Source organism: Neofelis nebulosa, chromosome 3 (assembly GCF_028018385.1).
Source record: "Neofelis nebulosa isolate mNeoNeb1 chromosome 3, mNeoNeb1.pri, whole genome shotgun sequence".
In the NCBI taxonomy this organism is placed as follows: domain Eukaryota; kingdom Metazoa; phylum Chordata; class Mammalia; order Carnivora; family Felidae; genus Neofelis; species Neofelis nebulosa.
This window is the reverse complement of record NC_080784.1, coordinates 207322638-207344808: the sequence shown is the minus strand read 5'-3', so window position 1 is coordinate 207344808 and position 22171 is coordinate 207322638. Positions and strand designations below refer to the sequence as shown.

At 48.1% G+C, this 22171-nt stretch overlaps 1 protein-coding gene across 3 annotated transcripts in view; it reads left to right on the top strand.

Annotated features, from left to right (window-relative positions):
* Positions 1 to 22171, top strand: part of PDE6B (phosphodiesterase 6B) — a 34882-nt gene that overhangs the window by 2665 nt on the left and 10046 nt on the right. For 2 of the 3 annotated variants that reach the window (XR_009259831.1, XM_058723276.1), the window contains exons 2-8: positions 2184 to 2336; positions 2640 to 2729; positions 19594 to 19734; positions 19825 to 19899; positions 20842 to 20906; positions 21783 to 21849; positions 22028 to 22075. Coding sequence is in view for 2 of the 3 variants with exons in the window: in XM_058723276.1 (XP_058579259.1) it covers positions 2184 to 2336; positions 2640 to 2729; positions 19594 to 19734; positions 19825 to 19899; positions 20842 to 20906; positions 21783 to 21849; positions 22028 to 22075 (639 nt within the window). In the remaining variant the exon portion in view is untranslated. Of the gene's footprint in view, positions 1 to 912; positions 1173 to 2183; positions 2337 to 2639; positions 2730 to 19593; positions 19735 to 19824; positions 19900 to 20841; positions 20907 to 21782; positions 21850 to 22027; positions 22076 to 22171 lie in introns of those variants that run through there. The other variant, XM_058723277.1, reaches the window with a different exon arrangement.

Below are 22171 nucleotides of genomic sequence, written 5' to 3'. Positions count from 1 at the left end.
GGGTTGGGGGCACTTTCGAGCAGTCACGGGACCCCTAGACCCACTGAGGCCGAGGGGGAGGGAGGTGCCAAGGAGACACCAAGTTCCCCTCCATGGGGTGGTGGGTGGCTTCCAACCCCTGGACTGGGGGCACAAGAGGGCAGACGTTTTGGGAACGAGGTTTAGGATGCCGTGGGGCTGGGGCTGCTCCTACTCTCACACTCTGCTACAGGAAGCTCTGGTTCCAGGGCTTCTGGGAGCCTGAGCATAGCCCCCTGCCCACAGTGTGGTAGGGGCTCTGAGTGAGGTGGGGTCTGATTCAGCAGAGAAGCCGGGGTGGGAGCGTTGACATGGACACAGTGGAGAAGAAGACGCAGGCAGAGCCTGATTGGGTACAGGGTACAAGGGTGTGGCACGCAGGTGACTCCAGCCCTGGGGTGACTCTGCTCAGACCGCACAGCTCTGGGCCAGAACCTTCCTGAGGCTCCCTTCACCTTGTACCTAGGGTGTTGTGGGAGCTGACGAGCTACCTGCAGGGACAAGGAGAGGCTACAGCCACGGGCGTCAGAGTTAGGGTCCCAGTGTGGCAGGAACAAGAGGGGGTGTTGGTACGGAGGGGGGCACCTGGGAGTGGGGGTGCTGCTATGGCGGGGGGGCACCTAGGAGCAGGGGTGCTGGTGGGACCCCAGATGGGAAGAGGGGAACACAGCTGAAGGACAGTAAGGAAAGTCTGGGGCAGAGTCGAGGGCCTGCCAGGAGACCCAGCCGTGTGGCCAGGAAGGTAACTGGAGAGCTCACAAACATCAAGGATGGGAGCGTGAAAAGGGCCCTGAGCTCGTGCCTGTGCTCGGCCTGGGGTGAGGTGGAACACCCCCCTTTGTGTCACGGAACGCTGGTGCCACTGCCCACGCTGCTGCCACCTCCGGGGCTCAGTATTGATTTCCCTTTGTGGCTGCAGGTGACAGCTACCTCTCCAATTATCAGGCAGGAGAGGAACTGAGAAGATTGGTGCCAGACGCATGCACCTCTTCGTGAGAGCATGGGATGTCCTCGTCCCCAGCAGGCTTCCTCTGACCTCCCATTGGCCTGAACTGTGGCCCAGCTGCCCATGCAAGGGAGTCTGGGCAGCGGACGCAGCGTCCTTGGGCCACATGAGGGCGGAGCCACAGAGAAGGTGCGGGAAGTCACATGGGGTCAGTGACTCCTCTGTCTGCCACAGGACCAACAGTCCTTGAGTAAACCCCAAAGAGCTCTTTTAACAAGTAATAATAACCAAATGTAGGGAGCGTTTACGGAGATTGCCTCGCTCAACCCAAGCTGACAGGTGAAGAGAGGAGCCCAGGGCTGTCCCACCCTGGCTGGAGGTGACACGGTGGCAAGCCCAGGCCCTGACCCAAGCAGCCCAACTCTGAGCCATTCACTGCAGCTCTGTGTCTGGTCACTTGGGCCTCATGTAAATAAATATGAGCACCAGGAAGTATGAGGGTAGAGCTGGAGTCACATCCACTCTGAAGGACAGTCCCAGTCACCTGGGGGACCTCATCCTGGTGACACTCTGTCACTTGTTCCCTGTGGGAAGTCCGTCAATCAGCTCCCAATCAAGGAGCGACCCGGAGGAGCAACCCTAAAGCTAGCGGGACCTGCCCTGGGAGCCAGACACGGACACATGCCTTATCATAGGGGCAACGGACCCCACGGAGCACCTGCTGGCTGGAGCATGACCCCAGGAGACTCCCAGGGGACCCTCCACCCCGACTCACACTCACCCTTTATTCAGCCAACACACTTTTTGGGAAGGAGCATGTGGGGGCTGGCCCAGAGGGAGGTGAAGGCAGGAGAGGGCGGCCTGATCTAGGAGGGGCTTTGGGACAGGTATCCAACAGACCTGCTTCACTGGATGACAGCAGGTGCGGAGGGACCCAGGCCTGCCACATCCAGGCTCGTGAGGGCTCAGCAGAGTCTATGATGGAGAGCTGGGGTAATCGGCTCCAAATCGAGGGATAGGGACTGCGCCAGGCTAGAGCCACAAGGACAGGCCACGGGCTACGTCTTCCTGTGCTGCCTGGGCTCCCGACGCCGGCACCTGGGTCTTAGCACTAGCCTGGGCAGTGGACTCTGTGCAGCTTAGGCCTGGCCTCCCCAGGGTCAGGGTGGGCCAGGTCCACGGACTGACTGCCTCTCTTTTCTCCCCTCTTGCTGCCCAGTGTCCCCACTTCAGCTCCTTTGCTGATGAGTTGACCGATTATGTGACAAAGAACATCCTGGCCACGCCCATCATGAATGGCAAAGACGTCGTGGCCGTCATCATGGCCGTGAACAAGCTCGACGGCCCATGCTTCACAAGCGAAGATGAAGATGTGAGTGTTGGGGGCCCTTGCGGGCAGGGGTGCCTCCGTATGTGGGCCACCCCGTCCCAGGTCTGTCCTGTGCTGGCGGGGTGCACGTGTGTTCTCTTGGCGTCCGTGTGTGGACCTCCCCTCCTCTTAGCTCTGAGAGCTCACGTACGTGTGTCTCCTACATGCCACGGGCCTGCGTGTGTTGCGATCGGTGCCGCGTATGGGCCCTGCTCCAGGCAGCCGGGCGTCTCTGCACCCTTGCACACCTGAGCACCTTCTGACAACCGGGGTTTTAGACTCCTGCTGTTGTAATTCCTGTCTCAGGTCTTCCTGAAGTACCTGAATTTTGGCACGTTGAACCTGAAGATCTACCACCTGAGCTACCTTCACAACTGCGAGACGCGCCGAGGCCAGGTACCTGTGCGTGCGCCCAGCCAGGGCCATCCCGCCCCAGCCTCCCAGCCCTCCAAGATGTGCACGTGTGTCCAGGTCCCTGTGCCAGTCTCTCTGGACAAAGACGGTGCGCGTCCAAGCTGGGCCAGTTCCAGAGAGCTCCAGGGAGGGTCCCATGGCTTTTGTGGTTGTGGGACGATGCTGTGAGTGGTCCGGCTACAGTGAGGCAGTGTTGGGAAGCCATCGTGCAGCTGGGACCCCAGAGAGGTTGGGTCTCTCATCCCGTCTGCCCACCCTGACTCTCCCCCAGCCCAGGCGGGTATGAGTGCCTGTGAATGCTGCAGGCACTCCTCAGAAGCTCCCTCAAACCCTCTGTGGCAGGAGCTGGGGCGGGAGAAGAATGGACAACAGCCACTCATTGCCTGAGTCTCCTGGTGGGTTCAGCCCTTGCTACACAGGATAGCAATTGCTTCCGGGGCTGGAATCTGCTTCCCCCCAGCGAGGAGGGTGTGGGGCCTGATGCAAGCAAGGTGGGGCCTTGTGTTTCGGGAGGAGGTGCAGAGCTCATGGGCGCATGAGGTAGGTTCCCTCCGTGTCCTCCTGCCTCGGGCCCGGGCCCACTGGAGCCCTGGAAGACAGTGAGTGGGCCTGGCAAGAGGACAAAAAGGCAGCTCCTGTCACTCCGGGCCTTGGGCTGGGAAAGCTGTACGAGACATGGCCTTCAGGCTGAGCCTCAGAAGATGCTGAGGATGAACTGGTCACTCTGGGCCATCCCCACTGTCTGTTCTGTCTGCAAACGCTGGGTGCATCCTGGGCACCTGCTGTAAACTTGCTTAAAATGATGAGAGGTTCCCGTGCTTCTCTCAGAAAGGTTGTCTGGGAGCCCCCTCCTGACCCATGAGCTACAGAAGGAGCAGCCTAGGCAGGTGGTCTGGGATCCCCTGAGGATCTTTTGGCCAGAGGCCAGCCCTACTGATGGAGAAGAGAAAAGCCTCTGAGAGAGACCTCCCACAGGCTATGGCCACATGGGGCTAGGGCCAAAGCCCAGGGGGACAAGGCTGGCCATCCTGGTACTCCAGCATGGCTGTGCAGAGGGGGTGATGGGAGGATCCTCTGGTGAGGACAAGAGGGTGCCCTGTGCAGAAAAAAAAACATGGCCTGAGGCCTTAAAGGACATGATTGCTCAGTTGGGGGCTGGTCAGGCAGGGCACAGAGCCGGCTGGGGAACAGCTTAAAGGGCTGTGAGGCCGGCATGACACTGGCATCTAGAAAGGCCACCAGGTTGACGGTGCCCTTTGGAGGGAAATCGCTGTGAGCCCCACACTGTGGGAACAGGGGTTTGCACTGGAGATATGTCTCCCCTCGCCCATTTATTAATTTATGCAATAATTTATCTTCATCAGTTCGGAGTCCTGAGTATTTCGATTACAACCCTAGTCAACTTTATTGATTTTGTTGTTCAATCTGTTCTGACTGTAGCCACTGCGAGCCTCTCAGTGAGCTCCTGTGCCATCTGACATAACCCATTGACCCCATTATTCTGGGGTGTTTTTGTTCGTTGGGTTGGTGGATGGGTAGGTTTCTTGGTTGGGGGGGGAGGGTTTGCACATCACTTTCTTTCTATTTTAATTTTTTTTTACATTTATTTATTTTTGAGAGACAGAGAGAGACAGAGCACAAGTGGGGGAGGGGCAGAGAGAACATCACTTACTTTCTGATGCTCCAGGATCATTTGTGTATTTCCTATCCAGTCTTGAAATCAGCAATTCCTCAAGGACCCCTGGTTCCTTGTATTGGGGAATGTCTTAGAAACAAAGATCTGGGCACTGGGTGTGCTCATTGCTACGGGGGTGTCAGCTTCAAGGTCTTGTCAGCTGACAGAGTAAGGAAGTCTATGTGTGCATACTAGCCTGTGCATAGACACATCTACAAATATTTCTACATGTAACCATGAATCCATAGTAAGTTAAACTTGAGTTCTTGCTGGTGTCCACAATGTAACCTGACACCACAAGGATGTTCTGGCCTCCTCCTCTTTCTGGTAAGCAAGTTTCCACTCTGACAGCGAGATACCTGGCTTCCGTCATCCACCACTCATTTACTTAATTGTTCAATTCTAGTGCGTGTGCGCAGCAAGAACAGAATTGTTAACCCATGGGATACAACTTTACCAAGCAGAGGACAGTGTTTAGTCTTACAAGTCTCTGCTCATTTCCAAAAATACTTCCATCAGCACCTTTTCTCTGCCTCCTTCAGTGAGGTAATTTCAAGTGTTACAGTTTGATTTTCTTGTCAGAGTCTGCATTCTTTCATCCCCCCCCCCCCCCCATCTGCTAAATGACTGTGCTATTGGCACACATTAAGGTTCATTCTTTGTGCTGTAAATTTCTACCGGTCTTAACAAATGCATCATGATAGTTATAAACTGTCACAGTATCATAAAGAATAATTTCACTGCCCTGAAAATCCCCTGTGTTCCACCATTCACCTCTCTCTCCCCATCTCCACTGAACCACTGGCAACCACTGATCTTTTTACTGTCTCCACAGTTTTGCCTCTTCCAGAATGTCATATAGTTAGAACCATGCGGTGTGTAGCTTTTCAGATTGGCTTCTTTCCCTTAGTAAAAGGCATCTAAGATTCTTCCACGTCTTGGGGCGCCTGGGGGGCTCAGTTGGTTAAGCATCTGACTTAGGCTCAGGTCATGATCTCACGGTTTGTGAGTTTGAGCCCTATGTGGGGCTCTATGCTCCCAGCCCAGAGCCTGGAGCCTGCTTCAGATTCTGGGTCTCCCTTTCTCTCTGCCCCTCCCCCCCCTCAAAAAAATGAATAAACATTAAAAAAAATTTAAGGGCACCTGGGTGGCTCAGTCAGTTGAGCATCCAACTTTGGCTCAGGTCATGATCTTGCAGTTCAGTTCACGAGTTCAAGCCCCAAATCGGACTAACCGCTGTCAGCGCAGAGCCCAATTTGGATCTTCTGTCCCCTTCTCTCTGCTCCTGCCCTGCTTGTTCTCTCTCTCTCTCTCTTTCTCTCTCTCTCAAAAATAAATAAACATTATTTTTTTTTTTTACTCTAAGATTCTTCCAAGTCTTTTTATGGCTTGATAGCTCATTTCTTTTTAGTGCTAAATAACATTCCATTGTCTGGATGGACCACATTCACCTATGGAAAGACATCTTGATTGTTGCCAGTTTGGAGCAATTGTGAATAAAATTGTTAAAAACATTTGTGTGCGGGTTTTTGTGTGGATGTAAGTTTTCAATTCAGCTGAGTATATACAAGGAGTGGAACTGCTGAATAACATGGTATAATTACATTTAACTCTTTAAAAAATTTTTTCAATTTTTTTTTTTTTTTGAGAGAGAGAGAGACAGAGAGAGAGTGTGTGTGAGCTGGGGAGGGACAGAGAGAGAGACACAGAATCCGAAGCAGGCTCCAGGCTCCGAGCTGTCAGCACAGAGCCCGACGCGGGGCTGGAACTCACGAACCGTGAGATCATGACCTGAGCCGAAGTCAGCTGTTCAACCAACTGAGCCTCCCAGGTGCCCCTAATTGTATTTAACTTTGTGAGAAACTGCCAAAAAGCAACTGTGCTATTTTGCATTCCTATCAACAATAAATGAGAATTCCTATCATCAGTTTTCAGTATTGTCAGTTACTTGGATTTTAGTCATCCTAATAGGTGTATCTCATTTTTGTTTTGATTTACAATCCCTAATGATGAATGCTATTGAGCATCTTTTCTTTTCTTTTTTTTCTGGATTTTTCTTTTTTCTTCTTTTTAACTTTATTATTTTTTTAAATTTACATCCAAATTAGTTAGCATATAGTGTAACAATGATTCCAGGAGTAGATTCCTCAGTGTCCCTTACCCATTTAGCCCATCCCCCCCCCCACAACCCCTCCAGCAACTGTGTTTGTTCTCCATATTTGTGAGTCTCTTCTGTTTTGTCCCCCTCCCTGTTTTTTACTCGTTTTGTTTCCTTTCCCTTATGTTCATCTGTTTTGTCTCTTAAAGTCCTCATGAGTGAAGTCATATGATTTTTGTCTTTCTCTGACTAATTTCACTAGCATAATACCCTCCAGTTCCATCCACGTAGTTGCAAACGGCAAGATTTCATTCTTTTTGATTGCCAAGTAATACTCCATTGTGTGTGTGTGTGTGTGTGTGTGTGTGTGTACCATATTTTCTTTATCCATTCATCCATCGATGGACATGTGGGTTCTTTCCATAATTTGGCTATTATTGATAGTGCTGCTATAAACGTGGGGGTGCATGTGTCCGTTCGAAAATGGCACACCTGTATCCCTTGGATAAATGCCTAGTAGTGCAATTGCTGGGTCATAGGGTAGTTCTATTTTTAGTTTCTTGAGGAACCTCCATACTGTTTTCCAGAGTGGCTGCACCAGCTTGCATTTCCACCAACAATGCAAAAGAGATCCTCTTTCTCTGCATCCTCGCCAACATCTGTTGTTGCCTGAGTTGTTAATGTGAGCCATTCTGACAGGTGTAAGGTGGTATCTCATTGTGATTTTGATTTGTATTTCCCTGATGATGAGTGATGTTGAGCATTTTTTCATATGTCGGTTGGCCATCTGGATGTCTTCTTTGGAGAAGTGTCTATTCATGTCTTTTGCCCATTTCTTCACTGGATTATTTGTTTTTTGGGTGTTGAGTTTGATAAGTTCTTTGTAGATTTTGGATACTAACCCTCTATCTGATATGTCATTTGCAAATATCTTCTCCCATTCTGGCAGTTGCCTTTTAGTTTTGCTGATTGTTTCCTTCGCTGTGCAGAAGCTTTTTATTTTGATGAGGTCCCAATAGTTCATTTTTGCTTTTGTTTCCCTTGCCTCCAGAGACGTGTTGAGTAAGAAGTTGCTGTGGGCAAGATCAAAGAGATTTTTGCCTGCTTTCTCCTCGAGGATTTTGATGGCTTCCTGTCTTACATTGAGGTGTTTCATCCATTTTGAGTTTCTTTTTGTGTCTGGTGTAAGAAAGTGGTCCAGGTTCATTCTTCTGCATGTTGCTATCCAGTTTTCCCAGCACCACTTGCTGAAGAGACTGTCTTTATTCCATTAGATATTCTTTCCTGCTTTGTCAAAGATTAGTTGGTCATACATTTGTAGGTCCATTTCTGGGTTCTCTATTCTATCCCATTGATTTGAAAGTCTGTTCTTGTGCCAGAGCATCTTTTCATATACTATTTGACATCTGTATATCTTATTCTTTGGTGAAGTGTCTGTTCAGATATTTGCCCATTTTTAAATTAGTTTTCTGTTTTCTTATTGTTTCATTTTTAAAGTTTTTATAAATTTTGGATGCAAGTCCTTTATCAGATTTCTGTTTTGCAAATATTTTCTCCAAGGGTATAGCTTGCCTCCTCATTCTCTTAACAGTGTGTTTGGAAAAACAGAAGTTTTAAATTTTAATAAAGTCCAACTTATCAATTTTTCCTTCATGAATTATAGTTAGATGTTGTATCTCAAAACTCATCACCATGTCAATTGATACATGAATGGATAAAGAAGACAAGGCATATATATATATATATATATATATATATATATATAGTGGAATATTACTCAGCCATAAAAGAGAATGAAATCTTGGCATTTGTAACAATATGGATGGAGCTAGAATATATCATGCTAAGCTAAATAAGTCAGTCAGAGAAAGACAAATCATACCATATGGTTTCACTTGTATGTGGAATTTAAGAAACAAAACAAACAAGCAAAGGGGAAAAGAGAGAGAGAGAGAAAGCAAACCAAGAAACAGACTTCTAACTACAGAGAACACACTGAAGGTTAGCATAGAGGAAGTGGGTGGGGGGATGGGGGAAGTAGGTGATGGGGACTACAGAGGGCACTCGTGGTGATGAGCACCGGGTGATGTCTGGTACTGTTGAATCACTATATTGCATACCTGATTTAACATAGCACTATATGTTAACTAACTGGAATTAAAATAAAAACTTAAAAAAAAACACCTCATCACCAAACTCAAGGTCATCCATATTTTCTTCTATATCATCTTTTAGGAGTTTTATAGTTTTGTGTTTTAATTTCTTTCAATGTTTATTCATTTTTTGAGAGAGAGAGAGAACATAGCATGAGTGGGAGGGGAAGAGACAGAGGGCACAGAATCAGAATCAGGCTCCAGGCAGGGCTTGAACCCACAAACTGAGATCATGACCTGAGCCAAAGTCAGAAGCTTAACTGACTAAGCCACCCAGGCGCCCCTATAATTTTGTGTTTTATAGTTAGGTCTATGAGTTAATCCTTGTGAAAAGTGTCAGGTCTGGGTCTAAACACACTTGTTTGCATATGGATGTCAAATTGTGCAAAGATGAACCTTTCTCCATTGAATTGCCTTTGTTCCTTCATCTAACTGCAGTTGTCTGAATCTATTGCTAGGTTCTCTATTCTGTCTTATTCATCTATGTGTCTATTTTTTCACCAATACCATAGTGTCTTTATCATTATAGTTTTATAGCCTTGAAATCAGAAACATCAATTCTCCAACTTGTTTTTTCTGTAGTATTATGCTGGCTATTCCATGGGTGGGGGGAGGGGCCTTTCCAATTAAACTTTAAAATCAGGGGCTCCTGGGTGGCTCAGTCAGTTAAGTGTCTGACTTCGGCTCAGGTCATGATCTCACAGTCCATGAGTTCGAGCCCCACGTTGGGCTCTGTGCTGACAGCTCGGAGCCCACTGCTTGCTTCGGATTCTATGTCTCCCTCTCTCTCTGACCCTCCCCCGTTCATGCTCTGTCTCTCTCTGTCTCAAAAATAAATAAACTTTAAAAAAAAATTTTAAACTTTAAAATCAGTTTGTCTATATCCACAAAGTAGCTTTCTGGTATTTTAATTGGGATTTCGTTTAATCTGTACATCAAGTTGGGAAGAATTGGCAACAATAATGGGTCTTCCAGTTGATGAACAGACAATCTTTCTCCATTTCTTTAGATCTTCTTTGGTTTCTTCAGAATTTTGTAGTTCTTGCATATAGATTCCATATATATTTTGTTAATTTGCACCTAAGTATTTCATTTTTATCCTAATATAAGTGATATTGTGTTCTTAATTTCAAATTCTAATTATTTATTGTTGATATGAAGAAAAGTAACTGACTTTTGCATATTAACCTTATATCCTGTGACCTTAAAACAATCTCTTATTAGTTCCAGGAAGGTTTTTTAAATTGACTCCTTGGTATTTTCACATAAACAATCATATCATCTGCAAACAAAGACAGTTTTATTCCTTCCTTCCCAATCTATATGCATTGCATTTCTTTTTCTTGTCTTATTGCACTTGCTAGGACTTCCAGTACAATGTTGAATATGAGTGGTGAGAGGGGACATCCTTGCTTTACTCCCAATATTAGCAGAAAACATCCACTGTCTCACCATTAAGTTTGATGCTCACTAAAGGTTTTTGTAGAATTTTCATCTAGCTAAGGAAGCTCCCCCTCTGTTTCTAGTTTACATAGAGTTTTTATTCTGAATGAGTGTTGGATTTATATCAAATACTTTTTCTCCATCAATTGATATGATTGTGTTTTTTTTTTCTTCTTCAGCCTGTTAATGTGGTAGATTATATTAATTGATTTTCAAATGTTGAAACAGCCTTGTATCCCTGGGAAAAATACCACTTAGTTGTGGAGCATAATTATTTTTATACATTACTGGATTGATTTTGCTAATATTTTATTATGAATTTTTGCATCTAGGGGAACTGGGTGGCTCAGTCCATTAAGCAACTGAGTCTTGATTTTGTGTCAGGTCATGATCTCATGGTTTGACATAATTTCTTCCCTGTGTTTGGTAGAATTCATCAATGAATTCATCAAGGACTGGTGCTTTCTTTTTGGAAGATTATTAATTATTGTTCTAATGTCTTTAATATGTACAGTTCTGGGGACGCCTGGGTGGCTCAGTCAGTTAAGCATCCAACTCTTGGTTTCAGCTCAGGTCATGATCTCACAGTTCATGAGTTTGAGCCCCACATTGGGTTCTGTGCAGACAGCTCAGTGCTTGCTTGGTATTTTCTCTCTCCCTCCCTCTTTGCCCCTCCCCTATTTGTTCACTCTCTCTCTCACTCTCTCTCTCTCTCTCAAAATTAACAAATAAACTTTTAAAAATGTTAAATGCATACAGTTCTATTCAGAGTATTCTATTTCACCTTATGTGGGTGTTGGCAGTTTGTGTCTTTCAAGGCATTAAAAAAATCATTTTACCTACGTTGTCACATTTTGGGGCATAGTGTTGTTCTTTTTTTTTTTTTAATTTTTTTTTCAACGTTTTTTATTTATTTTTGGGACAGAGAGAGACAGAGCTGAACGGGGGAGGGGCAGAGAGAGAGGGAGACACAGAATCGGAAACAGGCTCCAGGCTCCGAGCCATCAGCCCAGAGCCTGACGCGGGGCTCGAACTCACGGACCGCGAGATCGTGACCTGGCTGAAGTCGGACACTTAACCGACTGCGCCACCCAGGCGCCCCCATAGTGTTGTTCTTAATGTTTACTATTTATGTATTATTTTTTTTCTCCTGCTTGCTTTAGGCTTAAATTGGTTTTCCTTTTCTAGTTTATTTTTCTAGTTTATTTTCTAGTTCTTTTTCTAGATTATTGATTTTGGATCTTGCTTCTCTTCTAATATGTGCATTTAATACCATAAACATCCCTCTAAGCACCGCTTTCACTGTATCCCACAAATTTTAATAAGCTGTATTTTCGTTTTTACTTAGTTCAAACGCTTTATAAATTTCTCTAGAGACTTCTTCTTTGACCCATGTATTATTTAGAAGAGTTTTTTGTCTCATATATTTTGTAATTTTCCAGCTACTTTCTGTTTAATTTCGGATCCTTAGTTTAATTCCACTGTAGTATGATAATATATTACTCCTTGTGGTTTTTATTCTTTCACATTTGTTAAGATGGGTTTTATGGCCCAGAATATGGTCGATGTTGGTGACTGCTCCATGTGACCTTGGAAGTACATATTTTCTCCCATTGTTGCGTGGAGTGTGTGTTGGTGTCCGCTGTCTCCGGTGCTCTTTTGACAACTCTTACTGATGTTCTGGCTGCCAGATATATCGATTACTGAAAGAAGAGCACTGAAGTTGCCAACCTGTTGCTCTCTCAAGTCCCATCAGTTTTTGCTTCTTGCGATTTGCTGCTCTGTTGTTAGATGCATACGCATTAAGGATGTTATCTTCCTGGAGAAATGACCCCTGTACCATAATGTAATGTCCCTTTTTACACCTGATAATTTTCCTTCTCCTGAAGTCTGCTTTGTCTATAACTGACATGGCTACTCCAGCCTTCTTTTGATTAGTGTTAGCATAGTATATATTTCTCCCTCTCTTTACTTACTTTTCTAATTATCTTTCTTGTGTTAAAAGAACACTATAAAACTTGGTATCTTAACCATTTTTAAGTCTACAGTTCAGTGGTATTAATTACATTTATATTGTGTAACCATTATCACCATCCATATCCAGAACTTTTTACACATTTCCAAATTGAAACTCTATCCTTACTAAATACTCACCCCCCAGGCCCCTTGTCCCCAGCACCTGGCAGCCATCACTCTACTTTCTATCTCCATGATTCTGACTACTCTAAGTACATTATATAAGTGAGATCATACCGCGTTTGTCTTTTTGTGACTGGCTTGTTTCATTCAAGTTTCATCCATGTTGTAGGAAGTATCCAAATTTCTTTCTTTTTAAGGCTGAATAATATTCATTGTCTGGATAGACCACATTTTGCTATCCTTTTGTCCATCAATGGACACTTGGGTTGCTTCCACACTTTATTGTGAATAATACTGTTATAGGTATGGGTGCACAAACATCTCTTTGAGACCTTGCTTTCAATTCTTTTGATTACATACCCAGAAGTGGAATTGCTGGTTCATATGGTAATTCTATTTTTAATTTTGGGGGGAATTGCCGTACTGTTTTCCACAGCGGTTACACCATTTTCCATTTTCCCACCAACAATGCACGGGGTTCAAATTTCTCCACATCCTCACCAATACTTGTTATTTTCTGTGTGTTTTTCATAGTAGCCATACTAATGGGCATGAAGAGGTACTTCATTGTAGTTCTGGTTTGCACTCCCCTAATGGTTAGTAGTTACTGATCACCGTTTCACATGTATATTGGCCATTTGTGTATCTTCTTTGGAATATCTGTTCAAGTCTTTTGCCCACTTTTGAATATGTTTTTTTTCTTTTGTTGTTGAGTTTTAGGGGTTCTCTACATATTCTACATATTCACTCCTTATGAGATATGTGATTTACAAATATTTTATCCCAATTTAAAGGTTGCCTTTTTAACCTGTTGATAGTGTCCTTTGATGCACAAAAGTTTTTAATTTTCAGAAAGTCCAATTTGCCTATTTTTTTTCTTTTGTTGACTATGCCCTTTGCTGCCCTATCCAAGAAATCATTGCCAAATCCAATGTCATGAAGCTTTTTCCCTATGTTTTCTTTTAAGAGTTGTGTAGTTTTAGGTCTTATGCTTAGGGCCTTGATCCATTCTTAGTTAATTTTTGCAGATGATGTGAGGTAAAGACCCAGCTTAATTCTTGGACTCTCTATTCTATTCCATTGATCTATATGCCTGTCTTTATGCCAGCATTAAGGAAGCTTTGTAGTAAGTTTTAAGTGCAAGTATGAGTCCTCTTTGTTCTTCTTTTTCAAGATTGGCTATTCAGGATCCCTTGAGATTCCTTGAGATACAAGGATTTAGGATTTAGGATTTTTTAGGATTTTTTTCTAATTTCCACAAAAGAATTTATTCAGATTTTGATAGAGATTACATTGGATCTGTAGGTCACTTTGGGAGGTATTGATATTGTAACAATATTAACTCTTCCAATTCATGACTAAGGCAGTTCTTTCTCTTTATTTATGTCTTCTTTAATTTACTTCAGCTATGTTTTCTAGCTTTCATTGTTACAATAATGCTACATTTTATAATTATCCATGTATTCGCCTTTATTGAAATCTTTATTTATTCATGAAGCTCTGAGTACCTGTCTTGTGTCCTTTCATTTCACCTACAGGGCTCCCTTTAATATTTCTTTCAGGGCAGATCTAGTGGTAACAAATGTCCTCAACTTCTGTTTACCTGGAAATGTCTTAATTTCTCTTGCAATTTTTAAGGACAGTTTTGCCAGATATAGGATTCTTGGTTGACAGAGGGTTTTTTTTCTTTTAGCACTTTGAACATACCAACCCATTGTCTTCAGACCTCCAAAATTGCTGATAAGAAATCTGCAGACAACCTTACTGAGGATCCCTTGTGTGTGACAAGTCCCTTTTCTCTCACCATTCTCAAGACTCTCTTTGTCTTGGCTGTCAACAATTTGATTATAATGTGTCTTGGCATGGATATTTTTAATTCATTTTACTTAGAGTTTGTTGAGCTGCTTGGATATTAATATCCATGTGTTTCATCCAATTTAGAGGGTTTCCAGCCATTATTTCTTCACTATTTCTGTGTGTCCTTCTGCCTTGGTAGGGTCTAGCCCACCTCCCTCGCAGCTAGTGTCTTGAGTGGCTCTCATTCTTCCCTTGCTCTGTGGTCCCCTCTTCTCCCAGGAGTAGTTAATGCAGCTTTCTCTTGGTCAGGCCCCTTAACTTAATTGCTGTGAGGACATTTCCCCATTTCTTACCATCAGCTGCTCCCAAGCAGTGACCTCAGGCTAAGATTCAAATCCAACCCCATACTTCCCAGGTATGTGCCTCAGAGAGGCAAGTCTGGGAGCATTCTCTTGGCCCTATCCCACCATGAACACTTCCCCCCACTGGGTATTCCTCAGAGGTAGGGGACACAGTTCCCTCCAGGAAAGTTGCATCACAGGAAAAGCCAGGTTTTCAGTTCTCTGCCTGTCATATCCTGAGCCCTTACCTCCCTCTCCAGCTACCCCTGCTTGACTGCTCCCCTTTATAAACACAAATCAGGGCCTTGTCTGCCACTGTCATGGACACATCACAGGGTCCTTCTCCCTCTGCATCTTGTCAGCCCACTCCCACTCAGCAGTCAGAGCCATATTTTGAAAACTTAGGTCATGTCACTGGATGACCTCAGGGGCTCCCCTGCACTGCCCTCTCCCTCCTTCTGGCTCTCCCCACCCTTGCTCCACCCCAGCCATTGTCCCTCAAAGGGGCCTTTACACCTGCAGGTCCCTCTGCCAGGAACACTGTTTCCACACACCCTGTGGCTTGTCCGCAGAGAGCTCTCCCCTGCCCTGAGCACCCCCACTTGAGCCCCACATTCCCTACCCAACCCTGCCTCCTGTATCCCCTCTGTCTATTCATCTACTTGCAACAAGCCATAAGGCTGTTTATTCTGTTCATGTTCTAGCACCCCCTGTCCCCACTTAGAAGTGGATTCTGAGACTCGGGGATTTTTGTCTGTCCTGTTGTCCAGTTATGCTAGACCTAAACCAGCAATAAGTATCATTCTGGCAAATGAATTGCCAACACTTAGGAAATGCATTGTTTCCAGCTCCTCAGACCACACGCATGTACAGACATGCTTTAAGTCAGAGCTCTACTGTGGGCTTCAACAATGGATTCATGTTTCATTTGGGTGCTTTGATTTTCCACTCAGACATCACCTAGTCCTAGTAAAAAGCTGTTTCTGACACCTCATACTATGAACAACGTTTTTAAGAACCCTAATTAATTTGTACAGAGCACAGGGCTCTACCTCACAATCCCTTTTGGAGCGGAAACTCTAAAGTAACTGAAGACTGGCACCAACACCGTTTACAGTTAAGCCTGGCACCCGCTCCTTGCTTTCTTTCCCCCTTGTGCTGTAGGAGAGCAGCCACTTGGGAATTAAAGCAGTTCTCACGAAGCGGGTGTCCCCCCCCTCCTCAAACCTTAGCAGCTCTCAGGGTCCTCAGACGTGCCCTCCATCCCCCAGTCAAGAACTACTCAACCCTGACTATGCTCCCTGAAGACTCCACCCAGGGCCCCCTGCCAGCCCCTTCCTGAAAACACCGAGGCCTCTTTAGTCAGAGGCAACAGAACCAACAGGGTACACATTAGGTCTGGTCAGAGACGGTGGAACTCTCCCTGATCTACCACATCAAGCTGACTGGCCCACTTTAGCTGAGTGATCCCCACTCCCCAGCAGTCCTTGTTGCCTCGTCGGTGAGGACTCTGGCCTCTCCACCTTCTAGGCTGCCTGTGTGCCATGGCCTGCTGGCTGGCTGAGAAGACCAGAGGATGCACAACTCCTGCCAGGACTAGACAATTTCAGAAAACCACACAGACAGTTGGGAGGAGATGTGCCCTATTCCAGATCATCTTCCATCACAAGTAGCCTCAGGAGCACAGGTGATAGCGAACTGCAGTGGGATAACGAGGAAGCAATAAGGTTGCACATTGGTTCATTTGTTTTAATATACTTTTCTTATTTTTTAAGTTTACATCATTTCATTTTAATAATGGCCATGTCTAACCACTGGGCATCACAATCTCTGAAGACTGAGCAACCAGTTCTCAAAAGCTTACAACTCACTAAGAGCCCTGGGAGCCAAGGCTGACCAGAGCTCACTGGGTCACCTTTCTTGTCTGCCCCCCACCCTCCACACATCCTGACCTCTCCCTCCTGGAGTATGAGTGCCAGGTTGGGCCTCACAAGACCAGCCTCTCCATTCCAGGAGGCTGTACAGGCCTCTGTGTTGTCTGTCCCCACATGCAATTGGGCGCCAGGGGGCTCCTCACCATCACCCCCGTATTTCTCATTTTGGAGCACGAATCTATGAGGGGCAACACTGCAGCCCCCGGCTGATCCTGGCTCCCAGTCCCTCAATCACCTGGTGCTGGGTTCACATAACATGTGGCGGCACTGGTGTGCTGATGACAGCAGGCACAGGCTTGAGGTCAACACGTGGTGGCCACTCCCTGGAGAGGAGCTGAGGTCCAGAAGACGAGAAGTGAGCTGTACCCCGAAAGGTGGGACATGTCCTGAGCCACACAAGGCCCCAGTCTGATTCAACAAGTTTTCCTATGTTTTAAAGGCTGGATTTCACTTAAGAATCTGGGTTTCTAACTTCTCTTGAAAATCTGAGGCCCATTTACTGACCCTTATGTTTACTCCCTGAGGGTCCTGGCCTGCTAATCTCCAGCAGGCAACATAGACGTTGTCGGGCAACGGGTGTCAGAACTCTCCTTGGTCTGAAGTCAGGGGTTGGGGAGGCTATGTGGGAACTGGATGAGCAGGAGCAGCCTCAGATGTTCCCAGGTTGGAATCAAGGTGGTGGCAGAGAGGGCATCCGGGAGGCCCAAACCACTGGGGATTCAGGAACAGCACCCCAGAGTGACACAGAACAGGGACTGCATAAGACATCTCGCTGAAGTTCCAGAACACTCCGGGGCCAGAGGTCACAAGAACCGTTGCAAAGACAGAGAGGGTGCTATGTCGACCAGGGACTAAAATGCTCTAAATTCTGACTGCACAGGTGTGTGCCAACATAAAAATCCACCCAGCTGTGTTCCACCGCACTCGCCTACTGAATGTGCCAGACTCTACTCAGAAAGTTAAAAAAGGAAACAGGGAGAGAGGGGAATGCAGAAGTCCTCAGTGAGCCAGGACGCCTGGCTTCAGAACACTTGGATGTGTTGCCTAACCTGCTAAGCCCCTATTTCCTCAAGGCCATGGAGAACCTGCTTCAGAGCAGAGTCCAGCAAGTGGCAACGGGCCCCTGGTTTGACTGGAGCAGCTGAGGGGCAGGGCGTGACAGGAGGCGCTCTGCAAGGAGGGCAGGATGGGACGGGGTGGGGGGTCGCAGAGGGTGTCCCTCAGATGCTGTACTGTGAGGCACAAGTCCTTCTGCTCGCTGTCCTCCTCCGGGGGGACAGGCTTTGGGGACCAAAGTACTCAGGTGACTCAAAACTGGGATGTGCAGCTCAGGCATACACCCCTCCCTGTGCCCCAGCAGGACTGGGGACAGCTGACTCTGACATCTCTGAGCACCCAGCCTTCCCCCAGCCTGACTCCCCCAATTCTTATATCTCTGGTGTGTGTTCTGGTCCTAGTCAGGGCTTTGTACCCAGGGGAAGCTTGGTGAGTATCTGTGGAATGGACACCCAGGTGACTAACACACTCATGTGCACACTCATAGACATGGGCTCCTGAAAGCCAAGCACTCTTCTCAGAGCCCGACTCCTGTTCCATCATTCCTCTTCCCAGCATCGTTATCCCCATTTTACAGGTGGGGAGGCTGAGGTCTGGAAGTTAGCCAACCTTCCTGAGGTCATAGAGCTGAAGGGAAGCAGATCAGCACCCTTATTCACCATGTGTGGGGGGAAAGGATGAAGGCTTCTGTGTCCAAGCCATTAGCCATGGAGGACCAGGTTGCTAAGCCAGCGGCTCAAAGGTGAAGGAGACACAGTATGGTGGGTGTGGGTGACCACAGAGTCCTGCCCTCCCCTGCCGTGCATGTGCAGTCATCCAGGTAGCAGCTGGCTACAGGACCTGGAATTCAGACAGTCTGCCTTAGAGCTTCAAAGCTCACAGCCTTCTGTGCAATCAAGAAACACACAGGTTGCAAGGCACTCAGGCGTGAAGTACCGTGTAGCCATGAAGAAGCTATGCCTTCTGGCCTCATGGAGCTTGTGGTGGAGTAGGGAGACAATGAAACTGCACCTGCATGAGGTCAGAACAAAATGGAGTGTTGGGAGGGGTCAGGTTTGGTGGGTGCTCAGACATGCCTCCCAAAGATAACTTTAGGCTGAGACCCAAAGATGAGGAAGCCCTGGAATGAGTGCTGTAAAAGCAGCGGACAGAGCTTGTGCAAAGACCCTGTGGTCAATCACAGTGAGTGCTGAGGGCACTTGGTAACGCCTTGGAGAGGGATGGGCAGAGAGGGGGTGGGGCCAGGCCACCAGGTAAGCCTCATCCACCAATGGAGAGTGGTGGGTGGGACCAGATCTCCATGAGCCTTGTGCACCAATGGAGAATGTCAGGGATAGGGTTAGGGTTAAGCGCCTCCTGGTGAGAGGCTCCAGGGCAAGTGGGGCCGCCAAAGCCCATTCTGCCTGTGACAGTAAAGGGTGGGAGCTGCAGAAAGCCTGAGAGGGGCTGGCAGGAGGGGAAGCAGCATGGCGGCAGGAAGGGCTTGCACCAAGCAACACTCCTTACGGGCCAGAAGACATGTGCGGTGGTGGGTGGCACAGGCTGGAGTCACCTGCCTTTGGGCCCTGGCTGAGGAAATAGAGAAATTCCGCCCGGGCAGGTGAGGGGAGAGCCCCACAGGGTTCATCTGAGCCTGGTCAGTGACCCTGGACAACAGCCGGGGTTTAGTTGGGGTGTCGACGTCCCGGGGAGGGTCTGGCCAGGGCTTCGTGGAGTGTGTCAGTGACCTGTTGCTCTCAGCTTGCTTTGTGACATCCAGAACACGATGACCCCATGTTCTCAAAACCCAGCTTCTCAAGGCTGATAAGGGAAGGCTGGTCAAAGCTTTACCTTTCAATTCTAATGCATTCACTCTTTCACTCACTGACCCAGCCCAAGGCCAGCACGAGACAGTGAAGGTCTGCAACGCGGCCGAAGCTTGGAGGGCTTACCTTCCAGTAGGTTTCAGGGCACCTGGGTCAAGGAGCAGATAGCCTTGTGCTTGGATGAAATCCTGGGTGATGGCACTCTGTGGAGATGCTGTTGGGAGAGGCACCATCAACCAGTGTCCCTCTGGGGCTCTGTGGTCAGCTGCATGTGTGCCTGTGTATGTTTGGTGTGACAGTTCACACCCAGGTGCTGCTGTGGTCACACAGGTGTGTGTGTGTGTGTGTGTGTGTGTGTGTGTGTATGCGTGGCACCACAGGCTCACCAGTGTGCCCCCCCACCAGGTGCTGCTGTGGTCAGCTAACAAGGTGTTTGAGGAGCTGACAGACATCGAGAGGCAGTTCCACAAGGCCTTCTACACTGTGCGGGCCTATCTAAACTGTGACCGGTACTCGGTGGGCCTCCTGGACATGACCAAGGAGAAGGTGAGGCCCCACTGTTCCACCAGCCTCCTGGCCAGGCTTGACCTGCTCCAGACTGACTCACTAACTCTCTCCCCTCTCTTCCCGGCTCAGGAATTCTTTGATGTGTGGCCTGTGCTGATGGGAGAAGCTCAGCCGTACTCAGGCCCACGCACGCCCGATGGCCGCGTGAGTCATGGTGGAGGGGGGACAGGTCCACTTGGCACACTGTGGTTTCCCTGACTCCAACTCAAGTTCCAGGGCAGGAAGGGGTCTGTCCCAGCTTGACCCAGGGTGGGAGAGGGAGGGTTTTAGGAAGGGTGTGGGGAGGTGGGAACAGACCACTGGGGCCGGCTGGCTGCCTGACTGCTCTGAGTACTTGTCTGCTATCCCCCCTGACTCCACCCCATGCTCTTGGGCCAGGTGGGGCAGGTGCTGGTCTCCCAATAAGTGTCATCAGCCTGGTTGGAATAACCAGCATCCGTCCTGATTGGGTGCTCTTCCGCTGCCCCACCCTTGAAACCACTGTAGCTTCTCCCTAATAGGGCCATGTGTATGTGTGTGCACACGCGTGTGCATGTGCATGACAGAGGCAATATGAAAAGTGCATGGGAACATGGGCAGATACCTGTGCCCCTTATCATGTGTGCATCCAACCTGGTACACACCACCCAGCCTGGCCATGCTTCAGTCTCCCCACGTGCTAACTGTGCCCTCCTCACAGGGTTGTTTGTCAAGTGTATAGATGAGTTCCTGCACAAGGCTGGGCTGTGACCATGACTTGCCACAGTTTGTGTGTGTGTGTGTGTGTGTGTGCATGCACGCAGGTCTGGGTGGCTGTATGCACATGTATGAAAGGGTATGGGACCCAGTTTGTGTGTGGGCTTGAGTAGGACACAGACAGAATGAAGATAAGTGTGTAATGTATGTTACACAAGTGTCATTGATGGTCTGCACGTGTGTGTGCACGTGAGGGTTGTGTATAACTCTGGGTGTGGAATGTGCTGTGTATGCACATGCATGTGTGTGTCTGGGTGGGGCACCTGGGTGGCTCCTCTCACCCCTCAGGGAGGCTCCCGCTGGGAAGCTGGCCCGGGGAGCACCTCACGACTGCTGTGGTCCATTTCACAGGAAATCGTCTTCTACAAAGTCATTGACTATATCCTCCATGGCAAGGAAGACATCAAGGTCATCCCGTAAGTGCCAGGGCTTTGAAGGAAGCACCACCTGAGGGTGGGAGCACCCTCAGACCCATGCTGGGTTGGCTTTGGGGATTTATCACAATGGATTCAGCAGCCTTTGGCCCCTTGCACAGACCATGGTGCTCCCTAATGCTGTAGGGCAAGGCAGAAATGGGGTGAGAAGGGAGGGTGACTCACCAATATGGGAGGAAATGAGTGGGGATGTGGGGAGGGAGGCACAGAGCATGTCCAGGGCGCACTTTCAAAGGCTCAGGTGAGCTGTCCAGGTAGCCCTGGCAGCAGCAACTGACCTTTGAGGCCTCAAGTCTCATCCTGGTTCACCCAGCCACCCACACAGGTGGGGTCCCCAGAAGGCACACCCAGTGGGGCAAGATAGGGGGGATGTCTGTCCCAGTGGAGGCACAGCTAGGCAGAGGGCAGGGAGGGGCTCCAAACTAGACAGGCTGGGCAGAGGTGTTGGCCATTGCCAACTCTATAACTGCATGGCCATGTGACCCTGCAACCCCATAAGCCTGTCAGGACCCCACCCTGCAGGTCCCACGAAGGGTCTGGGATCCAGGTGTGAGGCCACAGGATAGGTGACTGACACTGAGCCCTGGGGCTGGGTTGAAGTGTGGGGCCCCCAGTGGTGAAGGGGGCTGCTACAGGGTAAGGGGCCTCAGCATAGGCAGAAGAGGGATAAAACAGCACAGCCATCCCCAAACTTAACCCATGGCCTCCTCCTGATCTCCCTGAGGCACAACCTGCTAGCCTTCCCGCCCCGCCCAGAGCTCAGAAAAGGGAATGAACGTTAACACACACACTGTGCCAAATCTACATGCACACATCGGACAGCCCGTCCACCATCTGCCCTTCTGTTCTCTCCCCCAGCACACCCCCAGCCGATCACTGGGCCCTGGCCAGTGGCCTTCCAACCTACGTGGCAGAAAGTGGCTTTGTGAGTCTGCTGAGGCTCTGTCCTCAACTGGTGCCCCAGCCCTTCCCACCAGCACGTACACCTCTCCCAGCTGCCCTGCTTCGCCTACTTAGAATCCATCAGGCTGGATAGTCTGGTTTAGAATCATATGGTACATTTGGCTGCTTCAGGTGAAATTGTTTTCCTGATCCTCTTTCAGATCTGTAACATTATGAATGCCCCCGCCGATGAAATGTTCAAATTTCAGGTATCTATCCATTCATTAGAGAAAGTATGTCATACTTAGGGAAATGATGGACTGAATTAGTTTTCGCTCCTCAAGAAAATCTCAGGCGCTAACAGC